The sequence below is a fragment of the Neodiprion lecontei genome, chromosome 7 (genome assembly GCF_021901455.1).
Source record: "Neodiprion lecontei isolate iyNeoLeco1 chromosome 7, iyNeoLeco1.1, whole genome shotgun sequence".
In the NCBI taxonomy this organism is placed as follows: Eukaryota; Metazoa; Arthropoda; class Insecta; order Hymenoptera; family Diprionidae; genus Neodiprion; species Neodiprion lecontei.
In genome coordinates this window covers 1,221,553-1,247,993 of record NC_060266.1, presented here as the reverse complement: position 1 = coordinate 1,247,993, position 26,441 = coordinate 1,221,553, and the positions used below count along the sequence as shown (strand labels likewise).

General features: G+C 39.4%; 5 protein-coding genes across 7 annotated transcripts; 2 read left to right on the top strand and 3 right to left on the bottom strand.

Moving 5' to 3' along the window:
• Positions 1–45: 45 nt before the first annotated feature.
• On the bottom strand, positions 46–6,568 carry LOC107218285 (ERAD-associated E3 ubiquitin-protein ligase HRD1B). Its single transcript, XM_015656113.2, has 4 exons — positions 5,399–6,568; positions 3,653–3,930; positions 1,507–1,918; positions 46–1,417 (listed from the first exon to the last, which is right to left on the bottom strand). Exons 2-4 carry the CDS (start codon positions 3,900–3,902, stop codon positions 922–924), a joined length of 1,158 nt encoding a protein of 385 aa, XP_015511599.1. The 5' UTR covers positions 3,903–3,930; positions 5,399–6,568; the 3' UTR covers positions 46–921.
• LOC107218288 (neuroparsin-A) lies at positions 3,528–9,714 on the top strand. The gene is made up of 4 exons (XM_046744758.1): positions 3,528–3,601; positions 7,913–7,998; positions 8,259–8,391; positions 8,597–9,714. Exons 2-4 carry the CDS (start codon positions 7,940–7,942, stop codon positions 8,804–8,806), a joined length of 402 nt encoding a protein of 133 aa, XP_046600714.1. The 5' UTR covers positions 3,528–3,601; positions 7,913–7,939; the 3' UTR covers positions 8,807–9,714.
• A 795-nt stretch (positions 9,715–10,509) lies between these two features.
• On the top strand, positions 10,510–15,862 carry LOC107218300 (nucleolysin TIAR). The gene is made up of 3 exons (XM_015656133.2): positions 10,510–11,638; positions 11,704–12,000; positions 12,928–15,862. The coding sequence occupies exons 1-3, from the start codon at positions 11,051–11,053 to the stop codon at positions 13,219–13,221; spliced, it is 1,179 nt and encodes a 392-aa protein (XP_015511619.1). The 5' UTR covers positions 10,510–11,050; the 3' UTR covers positions 13,222–15,862.
• A 327-nt stretch (positions 15,863–16,189) lies between these two features.
• LOC107218299 (spastin) lies at positions 16,190–23,810 on the bottom strand. Of its 3 annotated transcripts, XM_046744737.1 has the most exons (8): positions 23,240–23,364; positions 22,857–23,160; positions 22,157–22,327; positions 20,965–21,288; positions 19,985–20,340; positions 19,571–19,902; positions 19,196–19,506; positions 16,190–18,947 (listed from the first exon to the last, which is right to left on the bottom strand). In XM_046744737.1, exons 2-8 carry the CDS (start codon positions 22,984–22,986, stop codon positions 18,784–18,786), a joined length of 1,788 nt encoding a protein of 595 aa, XP_046600693.1. In that variant the 5' UTR covers positions 22,987–23,160; positions 23,240–23,364; the 3' UTR covers positions 16,190–18,783. The 3 variants fall into 3 exon arrangements, with proteins under 3 accessions (XP_046600693.1, XP_015511617.1, XP_015511618.1); XM_015656131.2 differs by having other exon boundaries at positions 22,857–23,810; XM_015656132.2 differs by lacking the exon at positions 20,965–21,288 and having other exon boundaries at positions 22,857–23,810.
• Positions 23,811–24,106: 296 nt separating this feature from the next.
• LOC107218303 lies at positions 24,107–26,246 on the bottom strand. Its single transcript, XM_015656136.2, has 3 exons — positions 25,999–26,246; positions 25,588–25,802; positions 24,107–25,515 (listed from the first exon to the last, which is right to left on the bottom strand). Exons 1-3 carry the CDS (start codon positions 26,032–26,034, stop codon positions 24,714–24,716), a joined length of 1,053 nt encoding a protein of 350 aa, XP_015511622.1. The 5' UTR covers positions 26,035–26,246; the 3' UTR covers positions 24,107–24,713.
• Between the last annotated feature and the right edge of the window lie 195 nt (positions 26,247–26,441).

Here is a 26,441-nt window from a genome sequence, read left to right as displayed (position 1 = left end):
TTGCTTCATTTCTTTCTCCTTTACGGCATTAAAATTACACGGGCGTGTTAAATTGGCGTAACTTTATTATTCTGGTATAAAACAGTGTTCTAGCTTAAAATTATTTACGTACGATTAGGTGTTTTTTATTTTTAATTTTTTTAAGTAATGATGGTAAAATTTAGCAACAGTCGGCAAAATATAGTCTCGACATATCGTAGAAGAGATTTCAAATAATAAAAAACCATTTGAGGTATGAAGCAACGTTTGAATCACGTTTGGAAAGATATTTATCCCCAATTCTTCAAATCGATTCGGCAATACAGAACTGATTTTAAACATAAAGTTTATGTAGTTGGTATTATTCATACGATATATTAAACGTACTTCCTATTAAGTAATAATAATAAGAATTATGTCACAGTTTATCTTGGAAAGCTTTGCAGCTAAGAAAGAGAGAGAGATAAAAGTACAGAAAAAGATACAGACATGACTCAGTGCTTATCACAGCGAAATTAATCTAAAGGAATACAAGTATGAGTGCGTGCGTGTGTGCTTGACATTTTACATTAGCCAAAAATTGTATATCTAGACCAATCGACCACTAACATAAATTATTGAATTATTCGCGCGATAATTTCAAGCATACAATCCTCATACTTTCAAACTAGTCTAATTTTATAACTTGAAACAGTGAAAAAACTATGCACTACGAAGTAAACTGCTCAGCATTTTTTTTTTCCGCTCTTACCAATTTCGTTTGCCATTTTGCCTAGGACTAAAATTTGTTCCTTAACGCAGTATTTAACGAATTGCTTTTCTTCATTGTTTTAATCATTTCTCTCGTTCGATAACTGCTATTCAAAAAATGCCATTGCGACTCGTCTTGTTTAATGACTAGACGAGTTCTTGTCGACAAGTAAACAGCGTTGTTCTAGTGTTTCAGTCGAATTTTAATTCCCTCTTGCACATCGGGCATTTATCGCTGCTCTTCAAGCACTGCCTCAAACAATCTGCGTGAAATATATGATGGCAAGGAGTGACGCGAGCCTTGACCATGCTGCAGAGGCAGACGGCGCAAACGTCGTCGAACCTCTCGATCTCTTCGTTCGTGGCCTTTCTATACCGGTTTAAAACCTCTCTCTCATGTCTGAGGACGGCGATGGATTCGCGCAGCAGCTCCTTGGATCTGAGAAAAACGTTGAGGTAAGCAGCGAAGAGGAGAAACTTCCACGAGGCGCTGGGCAGCAGTATGAGAGTAAACAGTGCGGAGACGCCGACGGTGAAGCAACGCAGAATTACCGGAGCGTACAAATTCTCTATATTCTCTAGTACATCGAGCTGCAGGGCGCTCAGGATACCGGGAAACATGTCGACAAAGACCTTCTCCGTCGCCGCGTAATATGCCCATGTTATCACTGTGTACGTCGTGGAGGGTCTGCGAAATGAGAAGAATTAGTCATTATCTAGAGGAACACGTTGCAAATAGCGGAGCAGAAAGAAAATGTGGAAAAAAAATTAACTCACTTGTAGTGCTGCAAACCCTGTTCTAGTCCGAAAACAAGGAGCACGAACGTCAGGGTGACGAGGAAGGTGACAGCCTTGGTCCACTCGAGCACGATCTTTGTCGCTGACATGGCCAGGTGCTTGATTTGTGATCGTTCCGTCAATGTTACGTACGGTGACCAGTCTTCCTTCTCTACGAGCTCCTTTATGTAGCTGACGCAGTAGGCTATCACATTGTAGAACATCAAGGTGTAGAGACAAGTCATCCGCTCCTTGGGTACGAGGATCCTGTCGGCCAGCGTCAGGAAGACTATCTGATTGAGCATTATTGATATGTTCCGCATCTTGGCAAACACATTTTCTACCCTATCGATTGGCGCGTAAATTCGCATCAGCAAGCTGCTCAGCGGTTTCCATGCCTTCTTGACGCCACCTTTGAAAGAGAAAAATGCAATGGTTAGATACGGGGTAAGATCGAATTTGAAACTATATTTACTTTTGCATTCTACTCTCTGAGCAAACCCTTTGGTGTACTTGCGCTTGTTTAATTACGCCAAAGGATATTTATTCTGATAAAGATAATTGACTAGCGAGTCGACAGCCCTGTCAATGCGATTCTTCCACGGCTTTTCTTTGCATATTAATTCAGCCTTCTGCCTATTTTTTTCCCTCAACTGCTTATTCTTCGATCAGAGTTTAATGAGGAATATATTAATAATGATTGGCATGGCTGCTGCCCCGACACTGATATTTCTATTTATATCCCCTGCTGGAAATTTTTTTTTAATGAAATTTGTTACGAAAATCTGAAAGAGGTCTATCGGCTGTAATGTTTCAAGGTTGATCAGAAAAAATTTATTGGACAAACCGCAGCAAGCGATTCATGGGACTTTTTTGAAACCAGATCAGAATAATTCTACAATAAGCATAGAAACTATGTATACTTCAGAGAAAATAAATCATTTTCTGGAGGTCTTTCGCAAAGTCTGTCAATTCCACATGTTTCAAATATACAAATCAGAAATTTTCAGAGAGGTTCCTTTGAAATAATTAATTCCAGAATTTCTTGGGAATATTCTTACTGGTGACTTGCTAGAGCAAAAATCAGTTTTAAAAGATACTTCGACATTTAAACGTTTTATTTAACAAATTTCGAAAAGTTAAAGAACATACAAATTATAGCAACAGTAAAGTGTCGTTTGGGAGCAAAGATGTAGATGGATTCTTTTTCAAATTTGACTTAGCGTTTTTCAGAAATCTAATATGTTAATAAGACAATTATACTCTGTGAAAAAATGTATTCATTTTTATTTAAACAATTTTCAGAGATATATTGCTTGAGGTAAAAATTTGTTACGTGATTAAGAAATAAGAATTTTATTTTAAAAAGTATTTGTTGCTCTGCACAGTATAGACTTTCTTGCCTTATAATTTACAGTCTCTTGTAACTGATCTGAAAAAATGCATTGAATTAATGTCTGAAAAATTTCTCAATTTTTAGAATTTTTATAGTTCGAATGATACTTTCGAAAATTGATTCGATATTTTTTTTAATTTCAGATAAAAATTGACGCCCAAGTAATCGAGCATCTTGTCAGGCGAGCTTTTCGAATTTTCGATCGTCTAACGATGTCGAGTTACAGTAGCCGGTGATCTTGATGCAAATTTGCATATTAATCGGCGTCACTCAGATTATCCTGACGAGGACGTGGGGTATACTTGAAAAACAGGAGATGGAGAAAAAGGAGGAGAAGGAGTAGGCGGACGGGACGGGAGGCATCGCATCGCGTAAGGATTTAACGGCAGCCTGGCAACAACCCGTGCCTTAAAACAAGCTTAGCTATATCTCTTACATCGACGGGTGATATCAGCTACCTATCCACACTCTCTCTATGCATGAATTATAATAATATATATCACAGTGTCTTTCCATCCCCAAGGAGGAGGAGGAGGAGGACCAAGCGGGTATAAAAGATGCGGTGGTCGCTTTCTTTCCTACACAACACGACCAATTCCCGTCATCGTAATACCTCCAGGTACATTTTCTAACATCATTCAACCCTGCATTGACTCATATATTTTAAAGTATCGAAAGCATTATCTTCGAGTAACCAAGGTACGTGTCCGACTAGAGTTAAAAAAAAACTCCTTTTTTCGCGTGTCGCACCTTTCGTGGCTTCGACGATCGTCTTCAGGGCCGATACCGGGTACCGGTAATTCGCGCTGAGAACAACCGGAAGCACCAGGGCGGAGTAGAGGGCTGGCGCCGGGGGCGGCAGCAGGGGCAACGGTCCTCGGGGGCAGTAAGGCAGCAGCAAAATAGCACTCAAGAGACAAACGCTCTGGGCCGTTCTCTCTTTGTCGACGGTCAACGAATTTGCTCTTACCCGGCCCCGAACTCTCGTTATCATTCCCATCGCTGCGTTGACTGTCCCGATAGACTTCCTGAAATTAAATACGGTTAATTTACACGAAAGACAGTGTCCAGAAAACTTTTTATAGCTTGGAATTATTTCTGTAAACTATCGAGTCGTTCCATCGGCCGTTTATCACTTTTTTTTTTTTTGGAATACAATTTGAAATTACGTTGAAACGAATCGTGCGTTTAGCGTCTGGTATTTTATCCTATTTAATTTATCAAAACAGTTTGGAGGAAGTGCGAAATTATTCCTGTAAACATTTAGTCGATGTCGGCTTGATTGACCGTTTGTTTTTCAATTTAAAGAATACCGTTTGAAACCGTGTCGTCGATCTATCGATAGAATAGTTGCAGCAATAGTATAGTTCCTGAAATTGCAATGTTTATAATATATGAAAACAACCTGGAATAAGCTTTCGCAACATATATAATCATTGTGTCTTTAAACTTTCAAGTTGTTTTCGGTTCGATGGACCGTTTATTTTTAAACTTGAAGAACACAATTCGAGACGGTGTTATCGGTCGATTGAGCGTCTTCTTATAGATTCTAATTCGGTATCCACTTAACATGGCGTATCTAGGAAATATTTGGCGTCGATATTAACAATACGTATAAATAAACCAAAAAAACATCGGAAACTACAACAACAAAAACAACAACAACAACAATGGGAAACGGGAAAACAGACGAGTTATAGAATTTTTCGGATTCAGACGCGCCGCAATGACTGAACGTCATGTTACGTCTCCTTTACATAGAATACATACATATGTACACGTAAACGGGATATTTGCAGATATACGCGGAGCACCGATAAATAAATATATAGTTCCTCACTGGATTATTTTCGGATTCTGGCGTGACTGCTGACTTAGTTACACTTTTGAAACTCGCGGCAGTGTAAACAACCCCACAAGAGCCGCGTCGCGGTATCACAATACTGATACTTTTGGTAAACTTATGTCGTGAAGTTACATGTGAAAAATGCTCGCTGTTTTGCATATTTATTTGATTATATATATACCTCAAATTCGGCTCGATTAAATAAACAAGGATCGAAAAAAATTCTTGTTAGATATTTGGAGAACTAAATTTATACGTTAGAATCAAACGCGGCTTTGTACTCAATTTCGATATAGAAACCGTGTGCGAAATGCTGGTATTGCGCTTCACGTACACGTATGTATCTATACTGCATATTTACGCAGTAGGTGAAAAAAATATAAGGCGAAAAAGCGTGTGTCTTGTAAACTGCGCGTGCGTATTTTTAACCCGCGCCGCGGACATCCGCCTATTTCGCGCGTTTACTGCGATATCGCGAATATATCTTATGCGCGTATAACCACGTAGCTGTGATATCGCGCAAATGCATATAATTCGGAAGAATTTCATGTGGCCCGACGTACAACAAAACCAATGAAACGACAAGCAAAGATAGGACATTAAGATATCTAATATCTTACGTATCAGAGATAGAGAAATCATGCACTCACCTGAATTGTTTGATGTGTTTGTTGGCAGGCTGCGAATATCGTTTCGAAAGAAAAACAATTATCTAGTATATATTACGATTTCTTTTATGTAACCGAACCGAATGACCGCACTGTTTGTGTAATAACGAAAGCTTATCTCCTGCGTGACTTACACTTCAATATACACCGATATCACAGTTTCTGCAGTTTCGAAGCAAACAATCAGAGACAATGGAAGAAAACGTCACTTAGAAAGTTGGTATTCACGTAATTCTCTAATTCTACTATGTTTACTTATATATTAAAACGAAAAAAAATAATTTGATAAGTTTGTTTAATTTCTCATCTTCTATTCGATATTTTAGTGGTTTTGGTTTGTTTGTATCAGTTCTTATATTACTTCCTTCTTCTTGAAAAACTTTTTATCCTAAATGCAAATCAAGGTGCAATTGTAGGTGTGCTTCCGACCAAAATCAGCAGCGGTATTCGACTACGTCCGGTGTATTCGGTGGTTCGATTAATACTGAAGAGAACTGTGTTGTTTGCATGGTAAACCTCTTGCTGCCGAGGACTTGGACGATCATCGTGAATAGGGATAATGGGTCACAGATGGAAATGAAACGCGAGAGAGTGAGGGGGAGGAGGCGAGGGAGGTAGAGGAACGTCCGTGAATCGCGAGGAGGGAATAACATCGGCAATTTGCCAAACATTCTGCGGGGGCATGTGCATATACACATGGCATTTGGGGAGAGAAAGAGAAAAGGAGGGAGAAATGCTGGACCGACGCAAATCCCGATACGAATACGTGTATTTGTTGTACATCGTATTTTTAGAACAATTCTTCGAGAACTGAGATTCGAATTCTGCGCACACTGACACAACTTTAATCCACCCGCCGAACACAACCGGGTTTGGCAGCTATTTTTCGTGCATGTATCTATCGTGCCTTCGCTCGCGCTTTCGGTGGTTAAACTCGTGACACATTGAACGTGTGTATATTTAACGTGACCGAAAATAAATGGAAGACGCGCCTGTATTCGTCATCCGCGGATTTTCATTCATCAAAAATATATATACATACAGGAATTGTGCCTACGCTCATGCGACACGATGCTGCACATGCTTCACTCGATTACTTTGATAATCTGTAAGACATAAACCAGTTAATGATAAATATCTACGTGACGACTTGATTCCCCTTATTTTCTTTCCAACCATTTTTCCTTCCTTGAATTTAAATCCGTGGAATCATCGACGGACGAAGTCGTTATTATACGTAACGTAAACGTATAATTGCGGAGCCGGATATCCGCGGTGATCCCGTGAATCTTCTATTTGCGTAAGTTACCGTCAGGATCGACTATATAAAGTCCGATATCTAGGGCAGTGTAAACAATACTGCGAATAATCGTCTGGCCGATATACATACCCCTGAGAGCAGACGCGCGCGCTTTTTCTAATTCTCAACCGAATGATTCACGGGGCGACGTTGAAACCGGCGTCGCGACGGGACGTCATTACCATGTTTTCGCGGGGCCCCCGATTTTCGGGAACACCTAAATAACGAGGTCATTTTTTGCAAATTATCGTGCATTGTTTGTGCGTTAATAGGTGAGAGACTTGTTCGGCGAGGGTTCAAAGTTTAACCATGATAACGAATAATCGAGACATGCATGCATGCACCACGCCTTCCTTATAAATTTAGTCTTTATCGCTTTGTAACCGAATTACAGTCGATTATTACTGCAATTTATAAAAGCCGAAGAGTGTTATACTTAGACTTAAAATGAGATATCTTTCTGGATAAGTTAATTATTCTGTCTTAATGTCAGTATTATTAGGACATTTATTCTCCTCTGGCTTATCTGCGACGTGATAACGTGAACATCATAATTAATTTCAGATATATACTACGGCGAATCCAAAGTTCGGCACTTAATAACTCAATTTGTGCCCGGGGGGGTCATGATTTAAATGAAGCTCTCGAATAATATCTATTATAACTGTACTATACTTATACTCTTATAATATATTTCGGTAAATTCAATCCTAACGCGACCGCGGTAAGTAAGCTGCCCTTGCGTTATTTCGCGAAATACACGTTGGGAAATTACATTGCATGTAAAAAAAACTACATATACATATACACATACACATAAAAACCGGTCAATTTATTTATTTATTTATTCATCTCGCAGTTAAAAATATTGTATTTTTATTTACTCCTTTTATTACTAAACTTGCTTTATGTACGAGATGCACGCAGAAAATATATTTTCTAAATATTGCGAACGGAATACTTATGCGCGTACTGCACTGGTTCAAGGTGTTGCAGCTGCAGCTGCGTGGATTTGAATAATATTTGTACACTGACCCCGCGGCTGCAGGCCAAATATAGGCCTGCGGACCGCCTATAGGTATACACACATTCTCTTTCAATAATAATATGTTGATGGTAGAATATTACAAGGAAAACTCACAAGTCGGCAATTTCACTAGAGGACAAAACAACTTTGTAATATAATTTGCTTTCAGGATTTCGAGACAGACGGACGGACAATCATGCATACTGCGACACAATTCACCTCAGCTTTAATCGTTCTCCTCGCCATGATTTTTATGTAAGTTTACTTAAATTTTAGTTATTTACATCAGTGGTGCATGTAAAAATATTGTCATTTGGTGAAGTTCGTTATTGATTGGTTTCCAATGTCTTGAAAAATTTCATCCCATGGATTATGATATCGGAAACCAGAAGAGATGAAAAGTACAGAGATCTTCTCTGTAATCACTGACAAGGATTTCTTCTTTTTATGTCACCGTTGCTTCAATTTATATTTTAATCCCGTCGTTCTTCATATTTATTTATTTCTTTTCTCAGGCATTCCAATTGCGAAGCTCATCTTCGCAAGTTGCCACTTTGCAGAAATCGTAAAATCTGCGAGGAAAATTGCGATGATTGTGATTGGGGCAGTAGCTACGCGGTTGAATGCGGATTCAAGGAGTGCCTGAAGGTGATTAAACGCAAAATTCACAATGTGTGGAGCTCTAAGAAATTATCTTAAACAGTTCGCGCGCGCTCACTGGCTGCGCGCAAAACGGCAGATAATAATCGAACGATTCGAATAGAGGCGGGAAAAAGAGCGCATATTTGAATCTGACGACGACTTCGCGTTGAGCGTTCAAATCTTCCTAACCCTAATTTTTTACGCTTTTTAGGGCCCGGGAGATCGGTGCGGTGGTCGTAATCACATGTGGGGTAAATGCGGTGACGGTCTAGCTTGCCAGTGTAACAAATGCAACGGGTGCAGCACAACCAAAGTCGACAGAAGTTGTTTCAATAACACGTGCGCACTGGATACGGAATTCCTACCCCCCTTGTTTCATCCCGACCGTCAGCACCGCCCCACGTACATTTTTGCGGTTTAAAACACCATTATATACTCGATCGAACGCTATACGTCCATAGCCCGATAATATCGTTTAAATATAAGATATCCCCTACACGTCTATTATATTGCCTCGCTATTACGCATCTATGATCTCATTTGACGAATACGTACATATTGTAATATCCTTTGCCTGATGTATTCGCGATTATATTTTTATACCTAGCGTATTTTTTTTCCTTTTAATTTTTTTTTTCTAATTATATATTAATGAATGCAGGCGTAGTGAAAGAGAGCTTAGTTTCTACCATGCAGCGGTTGTGATATATACCATAATAATTCCTAATACAAATAGTTATGTCCATTCCATTATATCCATACATTCAGAGAGACGGCATTGATGTAATATATCATAGTATATTTATTATTTATTCATATCTCTAATACTCTTTATATATCCGTCTATCTATCTATCTATCCATCTTTTTCTCATTGATATTTATGTGCATGAGAAAAAGAGAAATTCTTCAGTATTACTGAGGTAATTTACGTATAATACATTAGTTCATAGCTTTTTTTACTTATTATTTTCAACTTTAACTATTCCTAGTCAGTTATTTGAAAAACATTCCGCACAATCTTGGCACTTACGTACAAATTGTATTGTATCCAAATTTGGGGTGTTTGGGTTAGAAAAAATAAATTTACACTTATATTATTCAACATACTATAAAACGACTATGCCAACTTTCTCTAATGTTCCCATAGTTGTTGTTAAATTGTAATAGTATATTTTGTGATCATTAATTATTGTTATTATGATGATTGTTATTATTACTATTATAGTGATTATTCTTGGCCCTTTCTTATGTATTTCAGCTGCCATATGATTATTGTATCCTGAAATCTTCATGTGTGTGTGCTTATTAAAAAATAACAGAATAATATCATGTCTATTCGATACTATGTGTCGATATTATGTGTCGTTCGGCTCAATGCTGCTTCAATTGCTCACTTCTCAATTAAGCTATTTTTTTTGATTTCTTTTTAAATTATTTGAAACCTGTGTTCAAATTTGTCTAATGGCGCAATATCATTTAATGCAAGATGACTGCGACGCGCTAAATGTAACTTACTTATCCGCAGTAAGGTAGCTCTCAACTTTCTACACTGTGCTGGATGTCAGCACTGTCGCTGCAAACTGAATGATATGCGAATAACCGCGTTTGCGAAAGTTTGTACATACGTCCGTTGCGTTTGCAGATGAGTAATTAAAACGAGGAGATACTGGGAAACCGAGGAGGAAGCAAGAAAAGAAAGAAAACTGTATACAAAATGCGAAAGATAAAATCCGCACGTAAAGGTTTTTCAGGAGCAAATGAATTTGCAAAATAACCGGACGTGCGTGTTATGCACAATAGAGGTTGTTCCTTTGGCATTAGTCTAGCGTGAATATTCAGTGCTTCGAGGTTTCACGAACACCCCACGCCAATGAGTGAGACATATGGTGAGTTGCGAAATTAACTCCCAGTACTGTCAACCGTCATTTATCTCTTTTGCGCTGCCGACTTTGTGAGTAACTCTGCCTCTGTCTTATGGAGTTTTTAGCGCTGCTAGGTAGTTTTGGAACGCACGCATGGAATAAGTAAGTTTTCACTACGGCGAGCCAATGGGAGAGCGGAATTTTCGCGCTACCTGTTACGAAATATCGTATATTTATTTATCGGCAGAGGACGAGCCGCAGGGTTGCGGTAGAACAACACGTGCCCCTTCGATATTGGTAACCTTAAGTTTTGCAAGGCGGGTAGATATCGTCGCGAGGCAAATAATTGTAATATCATTGCGTGGCGTTTGGAGAAAGTTTCGAAAATTGGAAAGGTGATCGAGACAGACGTCCGAGGTTGTATCGCCGGGGTGAGTGGCGGGGTTCGTTCTTTAACGCGTGTATTAATTGCAAGGATGATTGGGGGGAAAGCGACTCGCGGCAGTGGTTGAAGTCGAGCGGTAGAGCGGCCATTTTATGTTAGTATGACGTAGTCGAGGCTGGGTGTAGCTTAACGTCGAGACTGCCGTCCGTGTTGTCCCTGGTACTGAAACGCGAGGAAGGGAAAGATCCGAGTACTCTGATGCTGGGGTCGAGGTAGATGTCCGCGTCGCGCACTGGAGGTGTGATTTGTAAATATTAACCGCAGGGTGCAGCTAGCGTGGAAGCGAAGCGGGCGAGCAACGGCAAAACGTGCATAAAACTCGGTGATTGTGGAGCGCGAGGAGCGTCATCGCAAGCATGAGCGAGGAAAGCAACCCGCGTACACTGTACGTTGGAAACCTGGACGCTTCGGTGTCCGAGGACCTTTTGTGCGCTCTCTTTTCGCAGATCGGTGCCGTCAAGGGGTGCAAGATAATACGCGAACCCGGCAACGACCCTTACGCCTTCGTCGAGTTCACTAACCACCAGAGTGCCGCCACCGCGCTAGCAGCGATGAACAAGCGGCACTTCCTCGAGAAGGAGATGAAGGTTAACTGGGCCACAAGCCCGGGGAACCAGCCGAAGCTCGACACGAGTAACCACCATCACATATTCGTCGGCGATTTGTCGCCGGAGATCGAAACCCAGACGCTGAAGGAGGCCTTCGCGCCCTTCGGCGAGATCAGCAACTGCAGAATCGTCCGGGACCCTCAGACCCTCAAGAGCAAAGGCTACGCATTTGTGTCCTTTGTTAAAAAGTCAGAGGCCGAGGCCGCTATCTCGGCGATGAATGGCCAGTGGCTCGGCTCCCGCAGCATCAGGACAAACTGGTCGACCAGGAAGCCGCCGCCTCCGAGGTCTGAGCGGCCTAGGCACACCAACAACAGCAAACCCAATTACGAGGAGGTCCGTATCCTACCTTTCGCCCCCCCTTGCATCTTTCCTTATTATCATTTTTACCCTCGTCGCAGGTTTACAACCAAAGCAGCCCGACCAACTGCACCGTTTACTGTGGAGGCTTCACGAACGGCATTACAGACGAGCTCATCACGAAGACCTTCTCGCCATTTGGCACCATTCAGGACATCAGAGTCTTCAAGGACAAGGGGTACGCGTTCATCAAGTTTACCACCAAGGAGTCAGCCACGCACGCTATCGAGTCCACTCATAATACAGAGATCAACGGTAGCGTCGTCAAGTGCTTCTGGGGCAAGGAGAACGGCGATCCCAATAGCGTCGGGCCCAATGCCAATCAGCAGCCTCAGCAGGTACCAAACATTCGTTCTTTTTTTTTCTTATTCCAAGAAAGTTGTGTCTTTGTTCCTCCTTTTATCAAGCCAAGACTGGAACAAAGAAAGTTTGGTGACCTTCAAAGATTTGCCAGAAATTTTGTGCCGCACGCTTTTTCTACTTACAATTTTAGATCTTCCTTCAAGCGTCAAGGGGAGCCCAAAAACTTTCTAGCAATCTTGATTTGGGGAACAAAGGAAGTTCAAGGCTACTGACTCGCTTTTTTCACCAATCTTATCTCGGGTGTCTGGTGATCCTGAAACCATCCTAAAACTAACTCTATCTCCACAGTAGCGTGAAAGTGTTTGCAATCTCAATTGCGTTCCGTAAATGCCCTAGTTTATTTTTTGTTCTTTGTTACTATTATTTTTTTTTTTTTCATACCAAGTTCCACATTTCCTCATTCACTGTTCACTTGTAATTACGTGGTCATATTTTTTCTTATATTGAATTAATCTTGGTAGTTGATTTAAAACTATTGCAAGTAGAAACAAACTTCCAAAAAAAAGAAGATACTTTCAGCCTTGAATAATTCCCAGCCTTTCTAAACTCGATTATTGCAATAATAATTTTAGAGTTGTACAGGTTATAATTTCATTATTTTTATACGATAACACAGTCTGTTGCTAAATAACGCTCATGGTAGTGACGATTTTGCACCTGGGAAGATCAAGAAAAAAACCTTACGCTAAAGAATCTTAGGCTTTGATTAATCACATGGGTCACACACTATAATTCATTCAATACGATGAACATGACCCCAGAGTTGAGGAAAGATGTTGAAGTGGCAAACATCTGGATGTTTGATAATTGCAAACTCGAATTTAGTCCTTTATCTCCAAACATGCTTAAAATTCCTTGTTCACCCGAGAGGCTTGAAATTAACATAATGTTCTGCTCGCAAGGTGACAACTGGTGGAGGTCAATATCCGTACGGATATGGACAGCAAATGGGGTACTGGTATACGCAGGGATACCCGCAGATGCAAGGACAGTTCCTGCAGCCGACTCAGTACTACAGTCAATACTACGGCCAGCAGGCGCAGTACATGAACAGCATGAGGATGCCGGCACCAGCGACCGGAGCGTGGCAACCTGGCCAGGGATCAGCTGCAGCGCCGTCAGCGACCGCACCTCTGCAGCCAGGCCAGCAGCCAGCCATGGTAGCCTACACCATGCCTCAATACCCGACCCAATGAAACAGAGACGACCACCAACCATACCCGATTCAGAACGAAATAGAATTCAAGTGCGGGAAACGAGAGTCTTTTTGAGAGTCAGGGGGGAGGCGGAGGGGCCTCTATCTCTTTCAGACACACTCTTGTATTGTGTGTGTAAACGAGACGTTGAGAAGATGAAAAAAAAAGAAAACGTACACTTCTTTTCTTTTTCTTTCTTTCTGTTTTGAAAAATAGAATTTGTAGTTCGTTCTTTGATAAAAAAAAACCAAAATACAACAACATGAAAGAACCGCTTATTTATATTAAAATCAACCTTTCCAATTTTTGTGATTTTTCTTGTTCTTCTGATGCTTCTACTTTTTCTACTTCTCTTCTTCTTCTTCTTCTGCGCAATAATGATAAAGTATATGACACGTAATGTAACAAATAGTATGATGACGAATTGAAACTGTAATTTTCCGGCATTATAGTAGTAGTTGGTAGCGGTAGTAGTAGTCGTATTGGTAGTAGTAGTGATACTTGCAGTAGGAACACAACTTATTCGTTACTTTCTCGTATTTATTTTATTTTTTACTTTATTTTCAAAACAAAAAAGAGGATAATTTTGTATAAACTATTATTTTTATTACTTTATGAAAGCCGGAAGAGAATCACAGATCATTTCATTCTACCACAAAGATCTTGAACAAACTTAAATCTTCTCTCTCTCTCTCTCTCTCTCTCTCTCTCTCTCTCTCTCTAATTCGCGTTCGTTCGAAAATATTCTCTTTTTTCTTCATCTTCGACTCAAATTTTAGTTATATAGTACATATATATTATACATGAATGAAAATGAAAACAGTAACAACAACAACAATAACAACAGCAACAAACAAACAAACAAACAAAAACAAAAGAATGAATGGCTAAATACATAAAAGAATAAAGGTTGATTTTATAAATCCAAGTAGTGTGTATCGCAGACTCTTATGTATCGAATTTTCGTAAAACAAAAAGAAAAGAAAAAAGAAACGTGCGACTTCGTGTTTTTTGTTTTGTTTCTTTTTCTTCTTCTCACACTCTCTCTTTTTACTTATACATCATTAAGAATACAGGTGTAGTTTTGTTTTCGACAGCAAAAATGACGACGATGACAACAATAATGTGTCTTTCAGAAAATAAACCTACATGGTCTTGAGAACTCTGCACACAGCTGTGCGCAATGCTGCCTAATGTTAAGCGTATGAAAGAAACAGAAACAGATGATAAAACTGCATAAACATCTCCATGTTTTTGCAAGTGCCGAAACAATTTTTCGTCATTTCTTCAGTTGCTTCTTTATCTGGCTACTTCTACCGTTGCAGTTTTAATGTGAAAAACTTGTTCTTTTCTCAACTTCAAAAGCAGGGTTGCATACTTACAAAATGATTATAGAATGTTATATTTTTTATCTCATTAATTCTTCAAAGCAAAAATACAGGACTAAATATCAGGAACACAGAGCGTCCGTAGAGTTCTTATGAGTTTAGATGAAAGTGATAAAGGGAAAAGATTAAAAAAAATATTGTTACACAAATATACTGATATGAAATGTGAGGAAAATATCGTCTTTTCACACTGTACTATAATACCCCTGATTATCGGTACTTCTAATGAAGTACCTTTTGATTTCTAGTAATAGTTTTTTCTTTGAGAAACACGTACGCGATAGATGTTTCTTTGATTTCGTTGGAATCGTTATTATTATTGTTATTAGTGGTTTAACCATTGTAGCAATCTTCCTCAAGCATCGAAGAATGTTGCAATGTCCAGATGCTTGTTATCTGTATCAAAAAAGGAACCATAAATAATGATACTAATAGTAACAATGACGACACCGTAACCGGGACAGCAATTGTTCATACGCAAGAGGTGGAAAAGTCGAAATAGATAGAAATAATCCCCCCTCTTCTGAAAAGCTAAAAACGAAAGCAGAACAAAAATATATGATAAATAATTGGATAAACTACACGAAGCAAGAAGAAAACTAATACCAGGTCGACAACAACGCCAGTCGCTGACTTTGTCTGTCACGTTAACGCAGAATAATTCGAAAAAAAGGGACAAATGACGAGATGATAAACCGAATGCCAGAGATAGAGAGAAAGAAAGAAAGAAAGAAAGTGAGAGAGAAAGAAGTGAATTTGGAGTGACGACGATATGATAAATGGTAGTATAGGATAATAATGATACGAAATAATGAATTGACAGGCGAAAAGACGAGGACGATGTGGGCGAAAAAAAGCAAATGATGTTATATAAGAGGAAAGATTTGCAAAAAAGAAAAAAAGAGTTAATAAATGAATACAAACGGAAATAAACAAAGCAAAGAAAAAGTAATTTAGATACGACGAGGCTCCAACATCCTCCACATACAATGCTTAGGATAATGTTATCTTATAATATAAAAAAATACACAAAATAAAAAAAATAACAAATTAAATAAACAACAAATTGTCCTTTGAAAGTGAGAGAAAAAAGGAATAAATATTTAAAATACAAATTTCAACAGCTCCTCTCTTGTCTGTGTCCTTTTCATCATTGATATAGAGAAAAAATAAATGTAAAGCCAGAATTACTCGAAGACTGTTACGAATATTTTATGTCGTTTCGTGTAATACTAGCTTTACTGTAATCTATCTCCAGTCTCCTTATTTTCAAACACATTCCGTTATAATAATATAAATATATTATTACTATTATTATTACTGTCGCATTATTTACACAGTGAAAAATTAATGTAGAATATAGAATTGATACATTTTACTCAAGATTTTGATTTCATCTTCTCGTCAATCTTGGTTTTCTTTCTTCGTTGTTACACCTTCTTGTTTTTAAATAATTGAGAATGTTCATTAAAAAAAAGTTTTCATACACATCTGAAGGTAATAAAAATTCAAGGAACGTCAATGACTATCGTCGTTACAAAGGTATGCACAGTAAAAGAATAACGCATAGCCGTACGCAGTTTTTAGTTTAAGCGTGTAAACGTGTGTGATTTTTATTTAGCAAATAAACATTTTACAGTATTTATTATTACTCTTATTTTATTTTAAGTTTTCTTTTAATTTTTTTAAACTTATCTTCGTCGGTAGTACGATTATATAAATAATATTTTGTATTTATAAGTATATAATATAATCAGGAGTCTGCATTAGTAGTATTCCATTACTACTGTGTTGTTCAGGTTATTTCTCTCTGCTTTTGTATTTTCAACCTTCGAAGGGATATATTTTAACATTTTTCTCAAACAAAACATCATCTGTAGAATAACGTTATTTACACTGCTTGATGAGACTAGAATTATTTAGGTATAATCGCGACATTGGATACCATAACGATATTAGGTATATTGCATTAAAGTTGCCATCGGAAGCAGCGTTTAATGAAACTTCATACTAAGCCAGTGTGAAGCGGACGCGCTGTTCTTGTTTTAGTATCGTACAGTAATTTTACGTCCTTCTCTTGTCCCTCTCTGTCGTCTCTTTTCCACAACAATTGTTATTGATATAATTTCTTACACTTAGATCTCTTGTCTTTTTCCTGAGATTTCACGAAAAAGACAGAGAGAGATAGCTAAAATTTAGGAGATCGGATATACAATTTTACCAATTTTGCCGAGTGGCATGTTGCGTAGTTTGAATACACATCTCAATGTATCGCCAAGATGTGTTGTTACACACGTTAATTAATAATCCAATTAATGATTAATTAAGCAATCGCGAGATTAATATTATTATTATCATTATTATTATTAGTAGTAGTAGTATGTAGCTAAAAATTAGTTATAAAAGTAGCAAAATAATCGGATGATCGTTCGAAGAAGGCTCGGAGCTGTCGATTTTGAAGGAAGGCATGTGAGAAGTCTAGCGGAAGGACAGACTGCGAAGAAGGTAAGACTCTTCTTTTCAACAAATTATATAACAGCTATTATCATCATTCTCGTTATGAAAACTATTACTAAGCAATGTTTTAAACTTTGCATCACAAGTGGGAAGCTTGAGAATTTCTTATATTTTCTTCAGTGTCTGGTAAATGTTTCATTGTGTTTCTATGGTTCACTTGTAATTGCTGTATCTAACCGGATTGAACTCTGTTAATTTTTGATTTTTTTTTCTCTACTTGAATCAATCGTAATACGCGACACACTTTCACCAGTGTATTAATGCATAATAATTATATTTATACAGATATATTTATCACTATAAAATTATCCTATATAATATTAATCGTCATGCATAACGTCGCCTTTTCTCAATCAATAACTCAAACAATCAATAATAATAATAATAATAAATATAATAAATAATATAATATTATGAGTTAAATAGTTAAACTTGAACTTTTAAATAGTTTATAATAATGATAGACAGCGTGGACAAATAGATTTTTTTCCCGTCAGTCTCGAATCAAAGATAAGGGTCGTTGTGTGGTAACAAGATTTTTGTTCAAACAATAACTCAACCTGCAGTCGTATGCTGAACGTGGTATTAATGTAACAAAATATTTTTTTTTCAACTCATTAACGCACGAAAGAGGGGAACGCAACGCGAATTATAATAAATTATAATTATTAATAATTAATATATTCTCTCTCAATTCGTGGAAGCGACAACCAAAAGATTATTCAAATTGGTTTGTAAATTTTATCACAATATTATTACTAACAACAAGGTTACATGTCGAACTTAGTTCTTTTGTAATTCTTAAACGTAAAGTTATACCATAATTCCAGGTAATTGAAACACTTCTTCATATTCTTCGATTCGACAATAATTCGCAACTAATGTAAGAAACTGTTTTTTCTTTATATTTTTTCATATTTGCGTTCATGCGACTCTACTTTGCAGGTATACTTTAGTTCGTTGTATCAATTTTACAATAGCTAGCGGCAGAGCTATATGTGAATTCTGTAAGGAATTCGATCACCATTTGAAATTGCGCGCTTCTTGTATCACGGCAAAGCTTAACTTATTAATGTGATAATTATGTGGGCAAGCGATTGTGCCAAATTGTGAAAACTAATTGCATAGCTCAAATGAAAGAGCAAACTGTTCTTTTCTATTTTTGGCAGAGCCAACGTTTCTACCGAAACTTACGCGCATGACTCAATGTTCCTACTATGTCTACACATATCTTGAAACAACTATCGTCTCCGAGAGTCTGATGTAGAGTATCTTTAAAAGTCATTAGCAGTTTTGAAGACTGCGCAAAATATCTGTTTCATTTTAATTTTAATTTAGTTTTACAGCAGTATTAGATTATGTAATAAAAATAAATATATGGCATGCGACAGATGACCGAACTTGAACGTTCGTAAACTAGATCCAAGTCTCTATGGCAAAGTGATCCCGTACTTTCTATTTCTATTTACTTCCTTCTAATAGTCTCACCTAAAATTCATGGTACTAATTATCCTAAACAAGTACAGATGATTGAGCAATTCGACGAAACGTGATGACGATGGGAGAAAGAAACGGGTTTGATACTCGGGCACTGTACTTCTTCGTCATTCATCTTCTACGGCTATAGAGAAGGCCCGGATTTTGGGCCGACTTTAAATCAGAGACTAACGTCGCCGTATTCCAAACTCCATTTTTCGTAAGCGGCTAAACTAGTCGGCGATACAGATCTACGAATTCTTTTCAAAGAATCGACGAAATCCTGCATCGTTATGTTACGCACTAAGTTTAAGTCTAGCTCTTTCACTTGTTCCGGATTCAGCTCTGTAAAAAATGAATAGAAAAAAAAAAGAACAAGAAGAAAAACGTAGAATGTAATAATGCATAGACAATCTATCAATTCGGCTACTGATTATTGTTCAAAAAAAATATACAAAACATTAGTGAACTTATTCGCTACATGGCAGTACGATTATTTCTCTAAGATAACGAAAATCAATCATGCGGTAGAATAAATTTAGACTAAAATATACCAAACATCGAGTAGCATCAAAGATAAATGTAACTATCACCTCTTATGGGTCCCAGCGCAGCGTCTTTGGCCAGACCAGTCAGATCGCTACCAGAATATCCCTCGGTGAGTCGCGCAAGGTGCTCAAGTTCTTGCTGAGTGAGGGGGTTACTATGCTTGCTGAGAAGCCTCCTGAGAAGCAGAACCCTCGTCAGTGTATCGGGCAACGTGACGTAGACCCTTTTGGTGAACCGCCTGAGAGCGGCTTCATCCAATTCTTGGGGTCTGTTGGTAGCGGCCATGACAAGGACGCGCTCCTCAGGGGTGCAAGGCAGACCGTCGAATTCGACGAGAAACTCGGTCTTTAACCGCCTGCGAATAATGGAGGGGAAGGGTCAAAGCTGCGTTTCGTTTCGCGATAAAGTATCCCGCTCACCTCGAGGCTTCGTGCTCGTTATCCCGCCGCTCACTGAGCAGTGAGTCAACCTCGTCGATGAATATCACGGACGGCTGAAGCTCCCTAGCTATTGTGAACAGCGCTCTGACCAGCTTCTCACCCTCCCCCACGTACTTGGAAGTCAGACTCGCCGCCGATATCGAGAAGAAGGTCGCGTTGCACTGCGTTGCTACCGCCCTCGCCAACAGCGTCTTCCCATTGCCTGGTGGGCCGAACAGCAGGAGTCCTCTGGATGGCGTGCGGAGACCGGTAAAAAGTTCCGGACGCAATGAGGGCAGGATCACCATTTCCTGCAGCGCTTGCTTGGCGGTCTGAGAAGAAGAAAGAAAACGGAAAACAATGATTTGATTAGAGACTCGCTTTAAAGTCGAGGAATAATTAAAGGACTCGCACCTCTTGACCCGCGATGTCTTCCCACTGAACAGCGGTTCCGCCCTCTAGGATTTCGTCCAGGATCACCTGGGCCAATTTCGGGTCGATGCCTTTCGGCATAGATGCCTTTCGCGTTGGCGTTCCTCTGTTGCTTCCTGACCCCCCAGGAGTTCCGGGTCTTCTCACAGGCGACCCGTTACTCGGCACAGAGAATTGTCGTTTCACTGATGGCGGGGTCGAGGATGGCTTTATCGGCATCGTACGATGGCAAGGTAGAGTCGGCGCCGATCTTCCCATGCTACGTGGCAGCGTCTGACTCTTGCTGATCACTGATCCAGCCACCCGCTTTCCAGGCACCGCCAGTTTTCTACCAGACGCTAAAATAGACGTAGAGATGTGAATCAGTGGAACGTGAACTGTGAACACGAATTCGAAGACAGGAACGTAGCACGTTGTACAGAAAATTGACGAGCAATTGCTAAATTTTGAGTTTCGATATGGATACCTGTCGCTTTCAGATTGATTACAGAAATTTTTGAAACATAAAAAAACTTTATGGGAACTTCAAATTTTCGTCACATTCTTCGTATGGCTGAAATAGGCTTAGTATGTATCATATTGTTTCAAAAAGCTCGCCACATTCTGGAAAAACTCCAATACTTCCAACTGTCCATACTAGTATACAAAGTTGCAAGGATGTCTACGTAAGCTTATCATCAGTTACAAGCTTTTTGGAGAAATTTATTACCGTAACGCGAAACAACCAATGACTCACGTCTCGGTAGTTACTTACTTATTTGAACTCGGTGCAAAAATTATATGCTTAATAAAAATGATAGTTTCAGGTATTAAATAACTGGATAGCGCTACTAAATACGTGCACGATTGTTAAGCGAAGCTCGAAACTTTATGATTAATTTTGTAAGGCTAAAACTAATATTAGAAATCAAAAAAAGGAAGATTAGTGAGAGAATAAGAGTGTTTATGAATAATAACAATACCTTCAGGCAGTCGAGCGGAATGATTTTTTGGAGATCGCGGCCTTTGTATGTATTTGTATGTGTTTTGACCAGGTACATGTAACGTCTGCGAATGTGCCCCGGTACTAGAGAGATAATTATTAGAACTAATTTGTGGATGGTGGCTGTGATTGTTGCTGTTGTGAGGAGTGGTGGTGGTGGGGTTTTTATTTGTTTGCGTTGCTTGGGGCCCGAGGCGTTGTCTTAGCCTTGGATGATTTTCGCCACGTTCACTAGCTCGATCTGCGTCTTCGGCGCAGCCTCCTTTGTTCGTTATTCCCAGTCTTTTCAGCTCGCACAAACTGGCTACAAGGAAAATTACAAACAAACATTCTCCGCCATGCCAAGAAACAACTTGTCGTTTCTTATTTTGCATATTTATACCACTACTACTACATTTTAATTAAAGTTACCCTCCTAATTTCTCGGGTTAATACCAGCCACCAAAACTTTACCACGCAATTCGTTGTTCGATTACTTTGCAAAGCTTGCGTATAGGAAATTTCAACCAGAACATAATCAATTTCTTTTAATGCCTGTATTGCTAAGTACTACGACGCAGCGATGCTTATGATAATGATGATGCTCGTTTTAAATTTGGAAAAACAAAAAAATAAATAAATAAATAATCACAGATGAATCACGAATAGAAGAGAGTAAAAAAAAAGTTAGCTAAACATCGACATGCGGTGTAGTACAACAACCAACAAAGAAACGAACAAAGAGAAATAGGTGGAAGATAGGAGATTGACGTATAGATACACACAGATATTGAAATTATACAAATATTTACACACAGTTTGATTGTGCATCCAAGAGCGAATGTCATACTTTGGCAATTACTCTACAAACTTGTCTGCAAGTCTCAGGGTTTTCAAAGCGTGTCCAGTAAAAAATTAACAATGCACCAAGTTTTAATGCTTTTTCAGGAAAGGAGTGGTTTTTGATAATGCTCGGAAAAATTGTAAGCAAGTAAATTTAGAATATGAGAATCGTACCAAAAAAAATAACGATTTTCAAGATTTCATAAACTCAAGAATTTTTTCGGGACTTCGGACGCTATGTTTAGTGTTCCTTTCAATCTGTCGCTGCTGGCATATGAACAGCCACCGATCATAGTTTCTGCTCTTGGATACAGCAAATAGCAAAAAGAGGAACATGAAAATTGATTTACCTAGGAAATCCAACCGATCCTTAGCCATGGCGAGATTAGCACGCATTTTGTCATGCAATTTCTGAGCCCTCTCCCAGACTTCGCCACGTCCGCCGTTGCATTCGACCGCTATGCCTTTTTCCAGCTCACCGATACCCTTTTTATAGAGCTCGATAGCCATTTCTTTATGACCTGTTTTGTGGTGTGTCAGGTTGTCATTAGGCAGGATAAAACGGATATCTGGCTTATAAAAAGGTGTTTTGACACTGGAACAGAGTCCTCTAAATAACAAAGAGAGTACAGTGGAACCCTGAATTATCCAAACCATGACTTGATTTATCCGAACTTTGGCTTAGAAAATACATTCTGGTGCACGATATGTACATTGTTACTCGCTGCAGTTTTGCAAGCCCTGAACATGTTCGAGTAAGCTGGAGAGAATTTCTCATCTTCCGGCGTCAGTCCAATCGTAACATTGCTTCTACCAATAAAATAAGCGTCCTGTGTTTGAAAGAGGATAAACGTATAATTCGATTTTTAATATAGACTGCTTGTGGATTCAAATTTTTGTTGTACATGTTATCATCCCTTAAGATAAAAATTGCTTTTCGGTTATCCGAACTGGGTTCGGTCCCAATTAGTTTGGATAATCGAGGTTCTACCGGACTCGAAGAGGTAAACAAGGCCGAGATAACGATCAGCGACAGATAAGAAGGATTACCCTCGTTCTCCTCATCGATTTTGAGGGCCTTGCTGATGAACTCGAAGGCCCTCCTGTGGTGGTGTTTCTGTTTAGCGAGGAGAGGATCACCGGGTCCAGGACCAGCGGTGCGTCTCGGAATCTGGGACATCTGTTCAGCCTCGGGGTCGACGACGCTGAGGAGGTTATCTTTCTCGGTTCCGTCAGCGTCCTGCTGACCGACGACAATCTCGAGATGACAGTTGGCCTTGAGGCTCTTTTTGCCGTGGGCGATATTGGCGGTGCTACGCCTGAGGAATAGCCGCGAGGTCGACGTGTAGAAGTACTTGAATATCACGAATAGCTGGTAGAGCAAAGTGCGCAGAACGTTGAAGAGGAATATCAGGGGGAACGAGACGACGTACAAATTCCGCTTGTGAATCGAAGGGTGAGGGCCGTGGCCCTCCGAGTGGTGATGGTGGTGGTGGTGGTAGCTTATCGTCGTCGTTGTCACCTTGTCGCTGTCGCCGTTCTTTATCACTCGCAATTTTTTCGGCGACTTCGTACTCGACTTGCGGATCGAACGCCCGCCATCGCTGTACGACATTTCCTGTTCAAATCAAAGGTTCAAATAGCCACCGACCAAACCCCACCACCGCTCTCGCTGTTCGCGAAACGGATTACGCAATAACGCCGCTTTTCTATTCACCTGACAATTCGCAACACCACTAAAACCCCCCATCCCCCTCCCCCCCCCCGACCGACAGGTAGATTTTCAACCACTGTATTTCGCCGTTCGATTCACGGTAATTTGACTTAAACGGCCACTCGTGGCTTTACCTTACAGACTTTATTATATGTGTGTATATACATTTATTACACGCGACGCGCGCCGCCCCGTCGCAACACGCATGATTCTTCGAAATTCACCCAAATATGGGGCGGGGTTGAAATTCCGGATTACTAAAAGTCCCGAAAGCGACAAATTTCGAATTTTTTCATGGCGTAACTTATAAGTAAAGAAATCAAACTCTGACGAAACATCAAATGGTTTCGAATGGTCCGAAGCCCGACGCTGAAAGATCCGGTTCCATTATTCGCTGCTCTAGGATAAACGAACGAATTAAAAGATAATTAACTCCGTGATCTTAACGACAATAAGCAACGTGTATTTATTAACTTTGTCTGATAAAAATATACCTATGTATCATGGATATAATAAGCTTGCTGTTATTCACATTTTGTTACTAGTACGTCAAATATAACATGTACAACGAATATATAACCCACTCTCTGATTCATTTATATTATTTACAAAAATATCACACGCTTTCCACATTGGGAAAATTAAACGATATACATCCCTAAATTTCTCTTACTACTCAAATACCCTCACTTAGGAATAGACGAGTGCTTGCTTTTTCAAGCAATTTTACGGATAAAGATTAACATTTTCGTAAGTTGAATCTAACTGAAAAGGCTATTAATATTGTTTTGAGACCTTTGTTAGATATAACGTAGTGGAATAATAATGTTGTTCCGTGTCGATCTTTCTCGGAAACTTGCTGCGAAAAGAAAAGCAGAAATTCATTACACAAAAATAGAACGATTATACACAAGATGTCTGTAACTCTTTACAGTACTAGGAGAGATTGAATAAATTATCTTAAATAATACAAAGACATAAGATGTCTAAGAAACGAGCAAATTCGTCACCTTGAATACGACTTTACAAGTGCAAAGACGTAAAGTTTAGGGACACTTGATGACCCTTGGCTTCGGAGTATTCTTGAAAATCTTGTAAAAGCTTATTGTTGGGTGAATATTTTAAAATCAGACCTCGAAAGTATGGAAGTTACTCTTGGTTGAAACTTCATCCCTGAAACGTTGAATTTCACATCACATTTCTCGCTTAACACCCGTACTCTGAGTGGCAGGGGAATTTTTTTTCCTAGACGATGATTCCCTGCGAGTACTGGACTCTGTATCTCTACTCCTCTTCTTCCTTGCGCTTCCACTGCTGCTACTACTGCTGCCGCCCAGGGATGACTTCCTACCATTTTTCTTAAGCTCCATTATTTTTGCTGAGCTCGACGGAACGTAGCTGTTGTCAAACTTCATTGTCTTGCTGGTGAAGTCCGGCTGGTACTCCTCCATCTTCTTTTTCAATCCTTTCGAATTAGGAACGTATTCACCAGGTATTTTGCTGGTCGTAATAGCCGAGCTGAACGGCTCGTAGGTTTCGTTGAAATTCAGTATTTTTGGTACTGAATTCGGGACGTACAGATCGTCCAGGGCACTGGTACCCACGCCCTCTTCATTCACGATGGCCGGAATGTACTCGTCTGAGTCGACGGACCTGTTGAGATTTTCTAGGGCGCTTTTCCTGCTCGGAATATATTTTATGTCCGCTCCGTTCTCTGCTCCCTTTGTCTTAGGCACATTAGGAATATACTCCTCTACTTTGAAGCCTGTCCCGTAGAAGGTTTCCCCAGAACTCTCGAGTTTAGGCGAACTACGGCTTTCATTTTTATGCTCGGTTGTCAAGGTCGAAGACACCCGGATCTTCTCTTTCTGATTAACTTCAGCGGTAGTTGCGTCCCGTTTGGATCTTGACTTTTTTTTTACCGGTGATACACTGACTCTTATAGTCGGCAGGGTGGTTCTATCAGTAGGATTTTCTGACTCCTCGAATGTGTATCTGTGAAAAAATGTGGTATTTGTTTAGAAGCATTGGCAGCGACATTTGCTATCAGAGGATGAAATTTCTTACACGATTTCAAGGTGCCTTGTGATTTTTTTTTTTTCCTTCGACTCAGACGCTCGCGTCTTATTCTCGCTGTTCTGTATCACACCTTTTTCTAGGACTTGATAGAGCGATGCCCAGTCCTCGAGGGTGAGCCACTTGTTGGTCGTTATCTTCTTATTCTTTATCTCGACTGTTTTTTCCTTCACTGTAATGACAGCCGTCGCAGCTGAGGTTTTAGCCTGACAGAAAAAAAAAATATATTATTTACTATTGATATCATTATCGTTGCTCAATTGTTCTCTATAATGACGATGACGAACAATCAATCATCATACGTTAATCAATCACCGAAAGGTCATTGTGGTGTATGTGTAATAAGTTGACAGCTGTTTCTAAATCGACATCGAGTGATTAATGATTGATATATGTATGTACCTTAATTATTTCCAGATAGTAACCCTCCCGAAACATATTTCACTCTTATTCGCGCATCAATGCAATTGTTTTGTCATTATTAACAACAGTTAACGTCAGAGGTTTTTGTCTACTCGTTAAATTTAAGACTCCTCGCAATTATATTTTTATTTTCCTGATTTTCCTTTTATTGCGTGCAGCTGCTCGCCGTTGACGCATGTTACATACCAGAACGTGATATGACACGAGCCGAGGTCGAACAGGTATCAGCAGCCACTTTCCCTGCATTTAAACCTTTTGCAGCTGTTCCTGCCATCTGTGCTCAAAACACAAAAGTAAATTGAATTCTTTGTCAAGTTCATTACGCCTTGTCTTAAACTACTCGTCGTCGATTGATGTATTGTCGGTTGCATAGCATGCGTAAGTAAGGTGTAAAACTCGGCGGTGTTCAGAGCGGATTTGTA